The 18813-nt window shown below is 28.1% G+C and overlaps 2 protein-coding genes across 3 annotated transcripts in view; one reads left to right on the top strand and one right to left on the bottom strand.

Annotated features, from left to right (window-relative positions):
- The window catches only part of LOC123271833 (N-alpha-acetyltransferase 15, NatA auxiliary subunit), a 32146-nt gene extending 14155 nt beyond the window's left edge, over positions 1-17991 (bottom strand). The window contains exons 1-6 of the mRNA XM_044738313.1: positions 17750-17991; positions 16972-17319; positions 16323-16860; positions 15892-16202; positions 15520-15801; positions 15219-15432 (exon numbers count right to left, since the gene is read on the bottom strand). Coding sequence (XP_044594248.1) covers positions 15219-15432; positions 15520-15801; positions 15892-16202; positions 16323-16860; positions 16972-17319; positions 17750-17806 — 1750 coding nt within the window. The 5' untranslated portion in view covers positions 17807-17991. The remainder of the gene's footprint in view (positions 1-15218; positions 15433-15519; positions 15802-15891; positions 16203-16322; positions 16861-16971; positions 17320-17749) is intronic.
- Positions 4205-15205, top strand: LOC123271827 (probable serine/threonine-protein kinase DDB_G0275165). 2 transcript variants are annotated; one of them, XM_044738286.1, is made up of 2 exons: positions 4205-4647; positions 11825-15205. In XM_044738286.1, the coding sequence occupies exon 2, from the start codon at positions 11825-11827 to the stop codon at positions 14918-14920; it is 3096 nt and encodes a 1031-aa protein (XP_044594221.1). In that variant the 5' UTR covers positions 4205-4647; the 3' UTR covers positions 14921-15205. The 2 variants fall into 2 exon arrangements, with proteins under 2 accessions (XP_044594221.1, XP_044594220.1); XM_044738285.1 differs by lacking the exon at positions 4205-4647 and adding an exon at positions 4874-5001.
- Positions 17992-18813: the final 822 nt, after the last annotated feature.

The following is an 18813-nucleotide window of genomic DNA, read 5'->3' as shown; positions in this document are numbered from 1 at the left end:
AAGCGAAATAAGGTTTCTTTGACTAAAGTTGACGTCAAAACTACTGAAGCTATCGGGATGGGACTGCTACCATTCGACGCAGAATTTTCCGTAGATGGTTATGGGTTACTTATTTTTTGGATTTCATCAACCATTTGTCATTTTTTTTACGATTTACTTTTACATACATTTTTTCCCGCTAAGAAAAACAAAAGACTCTCATTTTTTATTCATTTGTTTTTAATACGATTTTCTTTTGTTTTTATTACATAACCTTGATATTTAATTGATTTAACGTCATTTAAAAAAAGTTTAAGAAAAAGAAGCTTATTATTTTTGGTGAACTAAGTGTCGAAAATTTATGTTTATATGCTGATCGTATGTTTGGTTATGATAATTATCTGAAAATTAATTGGTTTCATGAAATAAAATAGTTAAATATCTATGAAATCTACTGAAAATGTTGTTGTTTATAAACTAGAACTTTTTGAAACATGAAACTTCAACCATATCTATTGAGATTTAATAACATTTACTAAAAATTTCCTTACAGCAAACGTCTCTTTAGCAGCGGGAAAAAAGTAATTTCTAGGTTTCCAAAACTTAACATTACATGTAGTAATTCGGTCAACGGATTAAGAATTTTATATAAATATTATTTTTGCTGATTACATAACTTATAAATTGTTCTTATTGCCGGATCGCGGGAATGTATCTGATTAAAATGAATGCATTTTCCAAACACTGGGTATGTGAAAAATAGATTTGGCTACTTATTTAAATAGAATTAGTAAAAAACATGCTAAATTTATTTTCTATAAAATATTGATGTCACTGAGAAAATTTTAAATAACAAAAAAATTCTTTGCAATTGAAGCTAGACAGATTTCAACTTTACTTATGAGACTTGCAGTGACTTTAACTAAAATTTCAATACTCATTTGGAATCTGTATAAATCAAAACAATACTCTAATTAAATTTCAAGTCTAGATCTAAAAATGCAATTTTTTAAAGCGCCCAGCGAAGCGGGCGGGTAACAGCTAGTATATATATATATATATATATATATATATATATATATATATAGTTATTTTCTCTAATAATAGAGAATTTACTTATTTTATTAGTCATAATATTGATCATAATAACAATAAAATTTGTTGGAGAATTATATTTTTAATTATAATTAATCGAAGCTGTAATATAGTCTGACGTTCGACGGCGCGGTATTCTGACAGTGCCTGGCGCTCGGCGCGCTGTGATAAATAAATTTATATTGTTTAAACAAATCGCGAGCAGTGAAATTTTTTTCTGAAATCTTACACTTTAATAAATAACGAACGAAACAGATAAAAAAAAACTTCATTTTTTCACCGAGAAGTCAGTGAAATTTTCATTTGTTAACTTAAAAGTTAATTAACAATATGATAATAAACAAATAATTTTTAGTTATTAATATTTTATTAAAATATAAATATTTTAAAAACAAATCCTTTAAGTCCCATTAATTTAACTTTGGCGGTTGATTTACAATCCATTTTTTAATTAAAAGTACCTAAAATTTTCATTGTAAAAAAAATTATTGTTAAAATCGAAATTTTTAAAAATCATTTGTGGGATCATTTTATCTTGGTATGTACTTATAAAAAAAATACATGAACTTAATTTTCATGATCAAGTGGAAAATAGGGGGTCCAGTTGACGTGATCTTGTTCATAATAAATTAGACTATAAGGTAACATTTTTTAGTATTGGACATGAAAAAGTACAATGGAGGAATAAATATAATTTATCAATAAATACGAACAAACTAATATATATATTTATTGTTTATAAAATAATCATCGAATAACTTTGAATATAGTTACCACAGTATAATTATAATTTCAGTAAAAAATATAAACTTTTAAATGATCAAAAAATTTGTTTTCAAGCAAACTAAATAAACAGTCTGTTGAAAAATATAAACAGACGATAGATATTATGAAAATTGTTGGCTGCTAATATAGCGTCGTATTAACCGAAATTAAGGCTTAAGCGCAAGGTTCCGGGTTCCAATCCGTCTAATGTCAATGAGTTGATCATTTCCTAATTTCGGTGAATCAATTTAAGTGCAACAATATACAATTATTTTTATTAATTTTAAAGCTTTAAAATTTAAGACTCAATTAAAATAAACTTATTTATTGTGAGAAAAAATGTTAACTTTCATGTTGATAGAATTTCTCGCGTGTAGTTTTTATAATTCATGTAAGTAAAAAATGATTGTATAATTTTTTAGTTTTTGTTACTATTATTATGATTATTATTGTTAATATTTATAATAATTCATTATTTTTGCAGATTATATCGCATGGGGAACCCCAAGGCTAAATCGTGATCTTAGTGATGCTACACTAGTGATTAACCCAAGGTTTTGTTCGCTGGTAGTGAGAAAAAGGCGGTACTGGAGCCTGACGTTATATTAGTTGAAGTTGAAAGGATAAAACATAGAGCTGGAGTATATAATAGTAGAGATGCAAAAAATAATGATAGATGCGCGCGTTAATTGTTTAACGAATTAGCTCTACTTGTGTTCACACGTCTGCGCTCACGATGAATAGAAGCTGGCGGATAAAAAACACTAATGAAAAATGAATAGAATTAAACAATTTGTATAAAAGATAGTTTATCACTTAATACAATAGTGAGAACGTGTATTCCTTCACCTTGGCAAACACTATTATATACATACTACTTAGTCATTTTTTTTAGTTTCATTTCAGTATTATTATTTATGTACGCACGCTTTAGGTTTTATTTCAAATAAACTTTCTCTGTAAATATTAAACTAATAATTTTTTATATGTATTTTTTTTATTGAAATAAATTGAAAATCGATATAATAATAATAATAATAATAATAATAATAATAATAATAATAATAATAATAATGAATTATTAATAAAAATTATTAATACTAATTTTAATAAGTACAATATTGATTAAAAAACCGTAATAAATCTAAAACGACAGAAATTTTTATAGACTATAGATCCTTATCCTCGTTATTAATTATAAAGAATTTTTATGACGTCGAACAATAAAAATAGTAAAATAATAAATTACCCAGTTATAATTACCTGAATAAATTATTATTAATAAAAATATCTTCAAGTATTTATAATGATTCATCTATAAACGCCTACATATTAATGCTCGGAATAAATATATAATAGATTCCCATAAATAGATATTGGAGGAACTTAATTGTCATCATCACAATAATGATCCGTGTCACCGTAGTAATTGAATCACGTAATCAAACGTCTTTATTCTTAGAATTTATTTTAAAAACTTGCTACTTAATATTATATAAAAAAATCTGTGAAAAATATTACTAATCAAGGCTGTTTATACTGCAATTGAATAAACTCAAAATTAATATAATTGAGTAAATATTACATTTTTTGACCTTCGTAATATGAATTTAATAAATATTTCAACTCTCACAATCTATATTTATGTTGACCTCGGGGTTGTATTTATAAAAAAAAATTACAGCTTATTTATAATAATAAAAAATCTTTTTAATGAAAAATAATTATTTATTTTTTATTTTTATTATAATGAATTTTTTTTTTATTAAACAAATCCTCGATAATGATGAATTATTAACCACATTAAAAATTTACATTATAAATTGTTTTACATGTTAATAATAATAATAATAATAATAATAATAATAATAATAATAATAATAATAATAATAATATTAGTAATATAAAGAGTAATAATAAATTATTATAATTATGATTATTGTAAGTTTCAAAAAATTTGATAATTATTGTTGAACTTGAAAACAAACTTAGTAAATAACTTTATGTCAAAATTCGACAATAATCAATTTTTGTTGTTTTTATTATTATTATAAAGCCGATGACAATTGTAGAAGTAAAATAATTAGTAGCGTTAATTAATACATGACTGTGCTAAGTAGATACTAAAATATAGATTTAATGAGAAATAAGAAAGGCTCCCTTCCTTCTCCAGCATGCATTTAAGACTGAATGAGTTCGAGGTAGCAGAAGTGGAAAATTGTAAATATATATTATACGTATACACGTATAATATATACGTATACACAAAATTACTATATTTATATCTATATCTATATAGTATAGACAACAAGGCGACTAACGATAATGCAAAGAGAGAAGGGATGTATGGTGAGATCAGTTTTTACTCGAGGTGGAGGCAATACACGAGCACGAGGATATTCAGTGCTTCAGTCAAACTCAGTTATTCAAGATATTTAGTGCATGTGTGGCTAATTTATTTTCGTGCAATTACACTAACATTCCTCCTCCTCGATAACTAAATTTTTAATTTTAAACCTATTTCAATCAAACACAATAATTATTGATAAATAGTAGTGTTTCATTATTATAATTATTATTTAAAAACCCAAAATTAAACACATGGGAACGTTGGGTTTAAACGTATGCATATTACACGGTGCATATTACTTTGAGTGAATATTGTTTTCAATTATAAATAAAAAGTTATGATAGAAAGTAATTTTGAAAAAAGTTGAAAAAAAAAAAAAAGAAAATAATTATTATTTACCACTTAATTAATGTACCAAAGAACATTAGTAGGATTTCGATTTCGACAGAAAAAAAATCGTGAGTGATTAATCTTTTTTTTTTTTTTAATGAAGTCAATGGCTGATTAATTTGATAATTTTATTCCTCGTCTAGGTGAATTAGAAGTTTGTAATTTGTAGTCTGAATATTTAATGAGTGAATGTTATTTTTTGTTACATTTTTACTTTAATGATCGACAATCAATAGTGATTACACGGCCCGTAATTTAGATTTTTATAATGGTACTTCTGTTGATGGTGAAAGTCGTAAACATCATTGTGATCATGTATATCATTACGGTCAATGCAAATTTATTCTGAAGCGTTATTGTTGCGAACTAAAGGACAAATTATTGGTTTATCTATTGTTTCAATCGACAGTCGACAATCAACAGTAATTTTATTTTATTTGTTAGTTTTATTGCTGTCAATAGTGAGAGTTACTTTTATTTCAAAGTGTTTATTAATTTACGGTTCATTTTTATTCATTAGAAATTTTTGGTTCGATAAATATCTTTTATAGATAAGAATAACTTCAATTGATTTATTTATGATTTTTGATCTATTATCATCGTAAGTGATTGTTTAAAATGGAAAATTATTTTTTGGAGTTTTTACCAAAATTAAATTAACTTTAATTGTGTGTTAATTAAAAATGCCTCAAAGATACGATGAAAATTTTTGTTTCTAATTATTAAAAATGACTTTTAAAAAATTCGATGATTTTTCTTCAGGATGATTATAAATTTATTCTTATTTTAACATCAATATTTTTTTTATTTTTTAATATAAATTTGAGAAATAATTTTTGAACATTATATGAATTTTTTTTCATTGACAATGAATTTTGAGAAATTGAATAAACAAAAAAAAATTTGATAAAAAGTCACTGCGATTTTAGGAGCGCTTTATAGAATAAAATAGCTGAATTATTTTAATATTCGATGTTTAATTAAATAATTAAAAAATTAATTTTATTTGAGAGGTAAAAATTTAAAGAAAAATAGTACCTTGTTTTAATAAAAAATTACAAAGATTTTGATTCTTAAAAAGATAACTATTCATTAAATATTCAGATAAAACTGTAATAAAATTTAGCTACCTTACTTGGAGTTATTGCTGAGATCTAAGTGTTTTTACCTAATACTTCATTTAATAAAAACACCTGTTTATTCCTATTGAATTAAATTAACAACAGTGATATTTCAAATAGTAACACTTGCAACTTACAAGCCATAAAAAGCAACAACAATATTTAATTAAGCATATAAAAAGAGAATAGAATAATCAAGTGCTTTAAATTTCAGTCATTGGATACTTTTTTTCTTAATTAAAACTTGTATCATAAAACAGCGGGAATGAATTTTAAGATTTTATAAATATAACTTAGTCTTCAAGTTTTGTTTTTTAATTTTTATTAGTTTAATAAAATTAAATGAATTATTATTTGATCCGTTGGAAATTTTTATAAAAATTTCCAAATATTCTTATTTAAAATATAAGTGTAATTTAAAAAAAAATTTTGAAGTAATAACAATAACAACAACAACAACAACAACAACAATAACAATAATAATAATAATAAACAATTTAAAATTATTGAAGATTATTAATGTTAACTTAAACTATTTGTCATTTATTATTATTATTATTATTATTATTATTATTATTATTATTATTATTATTATTATCGCCATGTATGACTAATCACCTAAAAACTTTTTCATCACAAGTACCCAAAAAAAACTTATGATTAATCCTCGAAACAATTTTACCGCGAAAGCATAAAATAAAATAACAAACCAAGTCAGATCTATTAATAAAGATTATCATAGCATAAATCATACTATTACATGTTTAACTTGACAAATCTAAAACGGTAAATAAATGATATCGTTAACAAATCCGTTTACTTTACTTTTGTGGATTAGCTTAGCTTTATTATTCAAATAAAATATTATAAAATGATAATTAACGAATTTGACAGAATCATTTAATCATTTACATTACTTTCACATTAAACTAGTGATTATCATTACCCTAAGTTAACAGTTTTATTATTTCCATCTACACCAAATAAAAAGTAAATAAATAAAACACTTGCGTTGCTTTCTCATCTAATCGCGTACAAAAATAAATCAAATAAAATTAGTCTCGTGTAGTAGATTTGAAGAATAAAGAATAAATGATAAATAACCTCTAGTTAAATGTAAGCGTTCAAAATTTTTTATTAAAAACCAACGATTAAATTGTATGAAATATTATTAAATGTGCAGAAGTCATTGTCATTGACTTAAAAATGGTTAAAACCTTGATGCGACCTCAGGTTAAATTTAAATTTGAATAAAACTCAAATTAATAAAATATTTAATTCACGGTAGATGGAATATATCGTTACTGTTTGGTAGTTTGTGGATATCGAGCTGGGTTTAACTCTGAAGTGAATATACTTGCTATTATATTTGCTATTTGCTATTAAATTGCAAGGAGTTGAGGCCCCACAGAGAAAGAAAAAGAGAGAGAGAGAGGTCAATTCGAGCGTGGGAATGCGTTCAAAAGTTTACATGAGGGCGGATTTATTTTTTAATTTATATATCTTTATCTTAATAAATATTCTGTGGATTTAATATTATATATATAATTATACACATTATGTCTTATACGTTTCAATTGTAACATGCTAATGCATTAGCTCATACTCGTAATATACCATAATGCTTGTATATTATTTATATAAATATATGTGAAGTTAAATATTACAATTGTAACATTTGTGAAACTAAAAAAATAAAAAAAAATAACGCTGGCATTGTATCGGTATCGGTTTGCTTTTAGATTTATTATCTATTATCTGTTAAATATATATATGTATATCTTGTCTTGTTATGCATCTATTGGGCAATGTATTAATTCAATTGACGGACATGTGATAATTGTATTAAATAATGCTCATGTGATGTTTAGCTTTTATCTAAATTTGATTTCGGCTATATCACTTTATTATTATTTTTATTTTTTGTCTTTCGGTCGTGGGAAAAAATTAGTTAATTGACATAACTCGGAAAAGAATAATGGATCTGATGGATAGATTAGAATAATTACGGTCGGAATGATCCGGGTTCGAGACTCGGTTTGGTGCATTTTTATTAATAATTTATGTTTATATTCATATATTGAGTGATTCATGATTTTTTTTGTTGTTGGGAAATCCGCTCATTTAAGCGTTTTTATTGAAACTGATTAGAATTGTAAAGATTGGATTTTTTATTGAATGTTAACTGAGATTGGATCGAGACGTTGAAAATTTTTGCATTTCCGAGTGGATAATGAAGTTTTTATTTTTATTTTTCTTTTTAGTTTATTGGGGAGGGACTTTGTTTAAGAAACGCGAATTGGCATAAAAACTTGCGAAACCTGCTTAAAATATCCTGATGAGTCACGGATATTGTATGTTAATGGGAATTTGTAAAAAATTTAATAGAGTTGCATTTATGGTTTTGTTGATCATTTAATTTTTTTTTAAATAATTTATAGCTTAAAGAAAAAAGATATCATTTCTAATGAATTCAGTATTATAAATAATAAAAATAAAAAATAAATAATTGATTTTTTTCTCAAAATTTAAAACATGATATTCAATTATTATAATTATTATTAAGATTATTATTCCTAAACTTCTAGAGAAAAAAATTTGGAAAAAATTTTTAAATTATAATTAATGGAGGAAAACTTTCATTTCTTAAAATTTGGATAATTTTAAATTTATAGAGCGAAACAAGTTCAATAAAAGCTAAACGGCGTACATAATTTTTCCACCCTTTGAAAAGATTGATAATGCCGCTTAGATTAACATAATTATTGCATCAACACCAAATCGATAATAAATTCATAACATACATAATTAATTATTGTTATTTAATAGATAATTTAATATACTGTCAATAACTAAGCTGGAATTATTTCGTTTATTAATAAGTGAATAAATGATCATAATTAATACAAACAATTATGTATAATTCAAATTATTTTGAATAAATCATCGACAATTTCAATTGCAAAACTTGAGACAATTCACAATAAAAGTTTAATTGAAAAATTTCTAACTTATAATGCAAATAAAGTCAAGAAAAAACTTGTAGCATTAAAAAATCAATGATCGATAAACAATTTAATTAATCTGATAATAATAATAATACTAATAATAATAATATCAAATAAAAATTTTACGAGGTATAAAAACGTCGTTATAAAACAAGCTATGCGGGGAATATCCTGTACAATTAGTTCATCGATAATTACTGTAAAAAAAAATAATATAATCTAATATAATGTATCAGTTAATTCCATAATAATTGTATAATTGATTAAATAGAAAAAAAAATATCCTGTTGGGTTCGAGAGATATTTATTGTGGATTTATAATTCTGCAACTACAACTGCACTCGTTTACGCTGATATATTATAATAGTTTTATTATAAATCAACGGAACGTGAGAAGTATTTCATTCAAAATAAAAATCGTTAATTTTATTATATTGTATTAACTTTATTTATTCATTTATTGGCGAATAAATTCAATGAAATGTGAAGCAGTAAGAGTTGCGGATATCAATATTCAAGTATGATAATTATGAGGGCATTATATACAAATATGTTTTTATATGTATATAGTTGTATTTATATTTATTTATTAATGGGTATGAGTGAGATAAAGAGAGAGGCTGAAGAAGCAAAGCAGAATACCTTGGCATTGACCGCGCGACTATTATGTACTACTCGGAACGCGAGGAAGCACGTTTTATACTTGCATAATAGTCGTCTCTCATCCCGATCTTGTTCTATGTAGTTAATATAATCATCTTAACTAACAGGTTGCAGTATTATGTATTTTATGAGTAGAAATAATTCATAATTTTCTAGTATTTTTTTTTTTCATACTAATAATAATAATAATAATAATAATTTTTGAGTTGATTATTAATATTATTGTTATAATTATTCCAATTATCAAAAATGAATATTAAAAAAATTTTTACAAAATAAATAACTTCTTTATATTTATATTTATAATAAATTTTAATGATAAAAATAATTGTTTAAAAAAATATAGATCAAACCTTCACTTGTCTCTTTTCAATTACTTTTAACTATCGAAAATCAATCACTTAAAGATTGAAAGTTAATTGAGTAGTTATTCTTATTTCTTAAGACATAAAAAATTCAGAAACATTATTTTAAAATTCTTAACGATTTGTAAATTGTGAATAACCTTTTTTGGATAAATTTATTACTACACCCCTTGCGGGAAAATTTTTTTACAAATGCATATCTATCAATTTAAACCCGTCTAGATATATACACATTAATATATTTATATACGTGCAAGGTATAATAGTAAGTACATATAAGTGAAAAGTGTTGAAACTAGACCCAGACACACCCATGGGTCACGTTGGCCTTTCACTCTCACTGCGACACGATTCAATTTAAGCATTCGCGTTTCAAATCTTTTGATACATATTTTTAATTTTTAAAATTGTAATACTTTACACTGCATCGAAAATAAAAAAAAATATTCTATAAGTAAATTAATACAAAAACAAAAAATTACAAGTCTAGATTTCGAAATTTTCTGCATGTATAATTTTTTGTTTATTTTTATGATTATTTATTTTCAATAATTAGCGAACAGAAGATTGACATTATCGGAATAGCAATGAAATTTGAAAAAAAAAAAGTTTACCTAGAAATAGAAAGTTAAAATTTCTTAGTATATATAGATTTTATTAATTTAATGTGTATAATTAAGAGACACACGTTTCATGACTCTCGAGCATGTACAGGAAATAATGGAATTAAATATAATGTTTTTAAATTAACAATAAAATAGAACGAACTAAAAAAAATAAACTTTCTTCCTTGGATCAACAGAAACAGCTATGCCTGAGCTATGCTAAACCGGCCAGCAATTGTTTCTTCGTACCATAATTATCGTAATTACCCTCGATTTTTATTCAGGATTCAATATTGAATATTGAAATAAATTTAAATCTATTTTATCTTTCAACGCGTCATCGCGTAATAAAAAAAAAGTTACTTTGTTGTATTATGTCATTACATAATAAATAATATATAATATGTAATCTTACTACACAAAAAAAGAACAAAAAAACGTACAACAATGCGGCTGTTATTTTAGTGAATGCGTTATTACATGTCAATACAAAAACATTCACTATCTAGAATTAAATCATATCGGACAATATTTGACCGTGAAAAGAGACTGGTAGGCTGATCTATACTTCTCACTCTATATAACACTGATTTTCGAAATATTTGGCAATCTGTTACAATAAAACGTAATATATGTAGTGTGTTATACATAAATATAATAAAAATAATAATTTTTTATTTAGTTAGTAATATCTTTTAGTTAACAATGCAGAGTCAATGAACGGTCTATTGTTATGAAAGATCGTGGTTTCAGCATTTTAAACTTTTCAATATTTCTACAAATTTATTATAATTTATGGCTTGATTACTGAATAATTTTAATAAAATTTAAGTAAAAGTTTTTTGATAATAATTTAAATAATAATAATTAATATTTTTTGCATAAAATAAATAATGTTGAGTTAAAATTTCATTGGGTGTGTTTTTATACTATGAATGACATTCTTAGACGCTTAAATTCAACATAGAATTTTAATTATAATACTAATATTTATTATTAATATAACGTGAAAATTCAAATTAAAAATCTTTACCCGCTAAATAGCGTTGTTATATCGTAATAACGATCAATATTAATTCGCTCTTTTTTTTCAATAGCTCAGAATCTATGAATTCGGATTTTATGAAAATTTGATGTATCTTTAAAATTGACACACAAAAAAATAAAATAAAATAATAATAACAATTTAGTATCACGGAGATAATTGTGTTTCTCTGAAGATCGGTTTTATAGAGAACGTTTTCTGTAAAAACGTCAATTAACCGTTTCTATATCTGATAGTTACAGAGATTGAAAGTTAATTATTGATAAATATCTTCATAAAATAGCGAACCGTTAACGTTTTTCTTGTTATATGATTGTTGAATAACAAAGTAGGAAATTGGCTGTTAAAAAATTTAGATAAAAATATTTATAAATTAAAAGTAACGCAACTGATAAAAAAATGTCATTAAAGTTTCAAAAAATAAATTTTCTGTTTTAGATGCCGTGGACAATTTTCAAAAAGTTACTATTATTCAATATAATAGCTATACTTGCAATAAACAATTACACCAGCGCAGCGACGAATCATCGCAAGCGTTACATCCAGCGGAATAACAACAACAATAACAATTTATCAATGAACCAGGACTATAACAACACTAATAATATAAATACTAGCAATAACAATAACTCTAGTGAAATTGAAAATAATGCTCCGAAGAATATCCAGGATATGTTAAAAGATGACAAAGAATTTCCTGATGATACTGCCAAGTGGGATAGTTTGCAGTCATCATCAACAGGAAACGGTAAAGAGAAAAAATTCACCCGGGATGACGACGACGATAAGAAAACTCTAGCGCAACAAGTGAAGGAAGGCAAGTACGGCCTAATACAAAATGAGTTGTCACCCAAGAAACCAAAGAGACCAGGAATAATAAGCTACTCATCAAACCCCGATATTCCAAGGGATAACGCCAAGAATTTCGGTGGTCTGGATAACGAAGAGATATGGCTTGCAGAGAATCACTTATTGGTGATCAAAGGAGGCAACTACGATGACAATGAAAAAGGATCTAGAAAGAATTTGCGTGACTGGGAGCCGATTGATGACTACCAAGCACCTAAAAGACAAGTGCGAATTCCAGCTAATCCTAAGATACCTCCGCCATTTCCCATTCAACTGACTGATGGCGGGCCTATAAAAATAATCGGGCGAAACTCTAGTGAGAACGATGACAACGAGTCTTCTGCGCAATGGATCATCCCAGACGGTCTGGTTCCCTTCAATGGAACTTATTTTATTCAAAATGAAAGCTCCAATGACACTAATTCCAACGATGAAGACGATGGACGGAAGACTAAGTCCAGTCCAACGTTTGCGGGAATTATTGGCCCGTTTTTTCCCGCGCTACCTCCTGGTGCCATCTTTGTGCCGCCACCTTCCAATCAAACTGATTATGATGAAGACGACCAGTCTATTTACTATCCACCGGTTTACAGTTTCAAGTATCAGTTGGACAATTCGACAGTAGTTCCACCTGGACCTTTAGTTCCTGGAATTATTTTGCCTCCTCCACCGGATTTCTTTGCTCCACTCGAAGAAAACAATGAAACAGTAAAAGACAAAGTGTGTCTCAAATGTAATGCGGAATCTGTTTCTACGACGGCTAAGTCTGAAAAGATAAATAAAATTAGTAGAATGGAGAGTTCAACGCGTGAAACTCCAAAGGCTAAATTGAAATACTCACCTGTTAATAAAAATAAACTGGATAATTACATCTCAATTCAAGCAACAACGCCTAAGAGCAATGTGATTGAAGGGAGGACGGAAAAAGCTAAAGTGTTGACTTCAACGCCGAAAAAAATACGACCGATAGTCGCTTATTATTCTACGACACCCTACAAAAAATTGATAGAGAAAACAACACCCACGCCTGTTACAACAGAAAAGCTAAATAGTAATTTGAAAGCCTCGTATTACTACTACGAAGAAGAAAATGAAGTAACGACACCTGAGCCTATTAATTATCAAGACAATGAGGCGCGTTTGTCTTATTATAAATTGGTGGTTAAAGAATTGCCTCCTGAATCAATTCATCGTAAAGTGAGGCCTAGTACGCCTTTGCCGGTACTTTCTTCTACGATTTCGACACCGTCTAGCTACTATGACGTTGAAATAACGCCCTCGCAGCAAACTTTACAGGACTACCAGACAATAGAGCCGCCTGTCCAGTCATTAAAGCCACAGGTTAAAAATTCTAGAGTCCAAGGACAGAGAATGTTGAAAAGTAACTTTGAGACTACTAATCCTTACTATTATAAGCAGTTTATATCTTCATCACCGGCGCCTGTTTATAATTTCAAGCCGATTATTACTTCTACACCTAGGCCGCGGGAGTTTTTGTCGACGACTAAGAAATATGTGAACAATAAAGTCAGATCGAAGCCGATTTATCAGTACAGTTTTCAGGCTGCTAATTATGTGCATGATCCGGTTGTCTATCAGAATGATGGCACTGATAATAATTACAGCAATGAAGATGATGTTGATAATAATGACAATAATAATAAATATTACAACAAATGGCAAGTGCAAAAAGAGTTTAAAGAAGAAAAACCATTTTATAATAAATGGCAAGATGATTTGCGGTACAATGATGATAGATTTAAGGTTAGTACCAATAAATTCAACTATGCATCGACGACACAAGCGCCTCTGTCGATACTGAGACACAGAGGAACAACTGTTTCTAGTAATAACTACTACACCAAACAAGATGACCAGTATTTGGACGATGTCACAAAAGAATATTTTACAAACTTCGGGAGGAAAATAAAATATCGGCTTTCGAGCACCACACCTATTTACAGTGGGAGTACAGAGGCTTATGAAAGCGTCACTCCGAGACCAAGATATCAGATAAAACCGAAACCTGAAGAGAGAGAGAAAAATTATTATGACAAAGATATAAAAGAAAATGAGTACTACAACAATATTTACTCCCTGAAGAATGATATTAATGTTAATTATCAACGCCCTTTGCCGGCTATTAATCCAGACGCTGAGTTTATCGACGACTATGACTCCCAGGTAAAGATTAAAACTGGAGATAAATACAAGCAGTATCACTACCAGTCAAATTACGCGAGCTTGCTGCCTGTTGATAATTATAATAATTATAACAATGACAATAGTTATAATCAGCGAGTGCCAAGTGACTTTATTTCGCTGGGGATCCGTGAGCAGAAATATTACGAGAGAATAAAGGGCCAGAAGCCTGTTTCGTTGGCGGGAGATGTTAATGTTAATTACAATAATCCTCCGGCGATAAATCCAGATGCTGAGTTTATAAAAGTTCCGCATTCTCATTCTCATCCGCATCCACAATCGTATTCCAATGCGAATTCCAATGTGAGGCAGAACGGTGAACTGAGAGACGATCACAGATCTTACTTTACATACAGATTACCAGGTGACGACGGTCATGTTTACTTTTTCACCCCTCATGTTATTAATAGACAGCGACAGGAGTTCGGAGGCTCTAGACTAAGGGGATTCAGATCCGCTAAGGCGGTCAAACATAATAAGTAGTTATAAATTATAAAAAGTAATATTAAGAAAAATTTACAATTTTTTTTTACATATTAGTCAAATGCCATAACTGATTTTAAAATTAGTAATCAACTTTTTTTTTTGTAAATAAATTCAAATTACTTACTTTGATTTTTTGTTAATATTAAGTCATATAAATGAAATACGTAATTTATAATTGTATAACTGAATGTTTGTGTATTGTCTGTGATTAATTTTAATAAATGTATATAAAATATGAAAATGTAAAAGCTATTAATAATGAATAAATAAATCAATAATAAATAATAAAACTCACCGGTGTCGATCTCTTGAATTTGAGTGGGATCAGGTAGCGGATTATCATGAAGCCGCAGGTAGACTTCCATTGCACACTTGGCAGCTTTGAAGTAAAACGGATGGGAGCGTAAAATATCTTCTAGCCTCAGCAGTCCGACATATGATCTTAGAGTCATTTTACGCATACAGTAAGTATGGAAATCAAACTGATCTTCGATTATTTCCGAAAAGTGCTGTAAGATAATTGTTAGAATTAGCATTGAGATAATTAAGATCTATTTAATGTATATTACATAGAAAATTTTGCAAGTTATACTTACGCGATCGACTTCATGGCATTTCTTCAACGCCTCACCGTACTTTCCTAGGCGCTGATAGGCGCGAGCAGCTTCCGTCTGTATCCACATACATTGCATCTCGTTGAGGTTTTCCATGGGCGGTACACCTTCGCGTGTAAATTTACTACAGGTTTCTTCAGCTTCTTTTACGAGATTAGCGCGTAGCATGTACTTGGCACATTTTGAATTAATATAACGATCAGCAGTATCTAGACCTTGTGCTTCATCTAACCACTTGTAAGCATCTTGAACATTTCCACCGTGCTAAAAAATTGATAATTTCATTTTTGTATTTATAAAAAATTTTCAAGATTATTTTGTAAGTTAAATAAGTAAATAAATAAAATAGTATACCTTATATATACGTCCTTTGGTAACAAAAAGTTCAATAAGTGTTGGTGTATGAGACAGTGCAGCATTTATTTCTTCAAATGCTTTCTCAGTCATACCAAGAAAATCGTAATGCTGAGCTAAATAATAGCAAGTCCACAGTAAAGCTGATGCTGGTTCACGTGGATTATCTATTTCAGCACTACTAAAATGACCATGATTATTTAGTGATACTTTGTACTCAAGTACCAATGATTGTATGACATCGATTTTTGATTGATCAGTATACAGCGAGCGTAGATTGACGAATAGTGGTGGTACACCTTTATGTAACCCTAAAAAATATAAAAAAAAAATTAATCCGTTAAGTAAACAAATTTCAATAAAAATTAATTTAAAATCTTTTATAATAAAAAATAATTTAATCTCCAATCAAGTATCAGAAAAAAAATTACCTCTCCGTAAATATTTATCAACTAATATCTTAAATTGTTCGCCAGTCGCGTAGTTGAGTTGGAGACGACGAGGTGCTAGAGCACGAGGATACAATTCTTCAAATCTTTGGAGCATTTTAAGAGTTTCTTCGGGCGTTGTATGCCGTTCAGCTTCCGCGAGTTTCGCGTAATACGTTGTATTCTCAGGATTTATGTTCAAAAGGTCCTTGTAGACTTGAGCAGCTTCCTCGTACTGCCGGAGCTCGAGACGTAGCTTACCGTAGGTCTCTTTTACGGTTATTTTGTCGCAAATCTGATCGCTGTACTTATCAAGATGCTTCAAGGCCTGCTCGCTGTCTCCTGATTCTTGGATAACCAGGTTTTGGTATAAAAGCAACTCGCTGTGCTCGTAATCGTAGCAGATCATCGGGGAGTCACGAAAGGTATCGAGGATCTTCAGTGCCGTCTCGTAGTCTTTTAATAAGTGATATGATATTGCGAATCCAATCCATGATGCTCTTTGGGTTGGCCTTAACATGAACAGCTGATATCTCGTGTCCTAAAACAGAATTATTTTTCATTTTATAAAAACATTATCAACAGACTTTTTAGAGCAAAATTAAATAAAAAATTGTTAAATTAAAAATTAAACTGAACAAAAAAAAATTACCTTATAACCATCCAAATCTCTCATTTGTATTTGTAATAGAGACAAATCCCTAAGAATCTGGATATTATCCTTGTCCCATTTGAGAGCGTTCCTGTAAGCCTTGATAGCTTCATCGTACTTTTTATCAGACCTCTGCAGCAGACCGTAGACGTGCCAGCAGACGTGGGACTGCAAATCATTTCTCAATCCGCGTCTAACATGATCATAAGCTTCTTCTTTTCTGCCAAGGCAGTTCAGCGTCAAGCCTTTCATCGCGAGCGTTTCTCCATGCTCGCTGAATTTTGGATTGGAGAGAATTTGTTTAGCGAACTTGAGTCCATTCTTGTACTGCTTATGCTCGTAGCACCTCTGCAATTGCAAAAACAAAATTGAAAAACAAAATTACGACTCACATAACAAACCTCAACATCAATGCTCTAAATCGCTCAATGCTAAATGCTAAATCTAATTTTGTGTAATTGTAAATATATAATTGAGGTTATGGTCAGAACGTTTTTTATCTCAGCATCTTCATCAACTGGACTGTATTAAATGTCCGATTTTAATTGCATCAAACAGCGTCGAATAATTTATTCAATCATTAAGAATGAATTTGCTAAAACAATAACTATTTTTAAATAAATAATTGAAATAGAAATAAAATATTCATTAATAATTAATTGAAGGCCGGAGTTATGAGCGGGAGTAATAGTTGTGCTAAAAAATATAAGCATGAGAATTAAAATTATAAATAATTAAGTAAAAATAATTTGTTTATAAATAATGAGTTAAAACTTACGAGAATTCGTTTAAATAACGCATTTTCTTTAGGTGGCAATGGATTGCTAGAGGGCATTTTTGTATAAATACAAAAAAATGATAGGTATTATTTAATATATTATTGTTATTTAAAAGCTCCTTAATATGAAAAATTTTTTTTCACTACACACACAAAACCACCTCGTGGTCGACCGAAACACACACGGTCATCAAGAAATTTTTTAATACATATAGGTACAGTTATGTGTTATATGTTATATTATACTTATATTAATATATGTATATAACTATACATCCATAGATATAGATATAGATATATCCATGCCTATAATATATATGCCAATATATGTAATCACGTGATCAAGGAGAGTGTTTCAGTATTCGGCTAAAGCGACGTTCACGAGTTACCGAGTTACGAATTGCCGGAGGTGTTTCAGCGCACCAAACGCCGGAAGCACAGTGCGGCGGGAAAAATTTTAACTAAATTTTTTAATTTACTTGCAAATTACAAATCCACTTCTGATCATTTTTAAATCGCAGAAAAAAAAATTTTGAAAATTAGTTATAAAATTGATCGAGAATAAATTATCGTGTATAAAATGTTTTGGTTCTTTAAAAAAAAAATGACAGTATTTAAAAATAATTGTCTCATTAATAAATTACTTGCTGTGGGTGCAGGAAAAAATTTGTGTAAAAGTATTTCGCTGAAATGAGAAGACACTTCATAATTTTTGGGTTTTATTTAACAACTAAATTAGTCGTATGAAATCATTATAAAAAAAATTGCATTTATAGTTTTTATGATTTTTACATGTAAAATTCTCTAAATAAATTTTTTTGTGATAATTTATTTGTTTTATAATTCATCAAAATTATCAAATGTCTCTCGATTTTATTGTTATATAAAAGTGACGGCTGATTAGTTATGATAAAATACAAAACATAAAGCATCTATAAAATTTTTGTAATTGAATAGTATTTTATTTATTCAGTTACATTTTGGGGCCGGTTTTTCAAACGATGTAATTTGTTAAAACTAGAATTTTTAACGGCGCGCATTCGCGCGCCCCCTATCGGAATTCT

This window comes from Cotesia glomerata, linkage group LG9, assembly GCF_020080835.1.
Source record: "Cotesia glomerata isolate CgM1 linkage group LG9, MPM_Cglom_v2.3, whole genome shotgun sequence".
NCBI lineage: Eukaryota > Metazoa > Arthropoda > Insecta > Hymenoptera > Braconidae > Cotesia > Cotesia glomerata.
Note: the sequence above shows the minus strand (reverse complement) of the source record. Positions and strands in the feature narration are given on the sequence as shown.

Excerpts from the sequence above, each read along its gene's own strand:
- LOC123271827 (XM_044738285.1), top strand. The coding sequence starts at position 4,912 with ATGCAAATTTATTCTGAAGCGTTATTGTTGCGAACTAAAGGACAAATT. Across the intron at positions 5,002-11,824 it reads TCGACAGTCGACAATCAACA|ATGCCGTGGACAATTTTCAA; the intron begins GTAATTTTATTT and ends TTTCTGTTTTAG.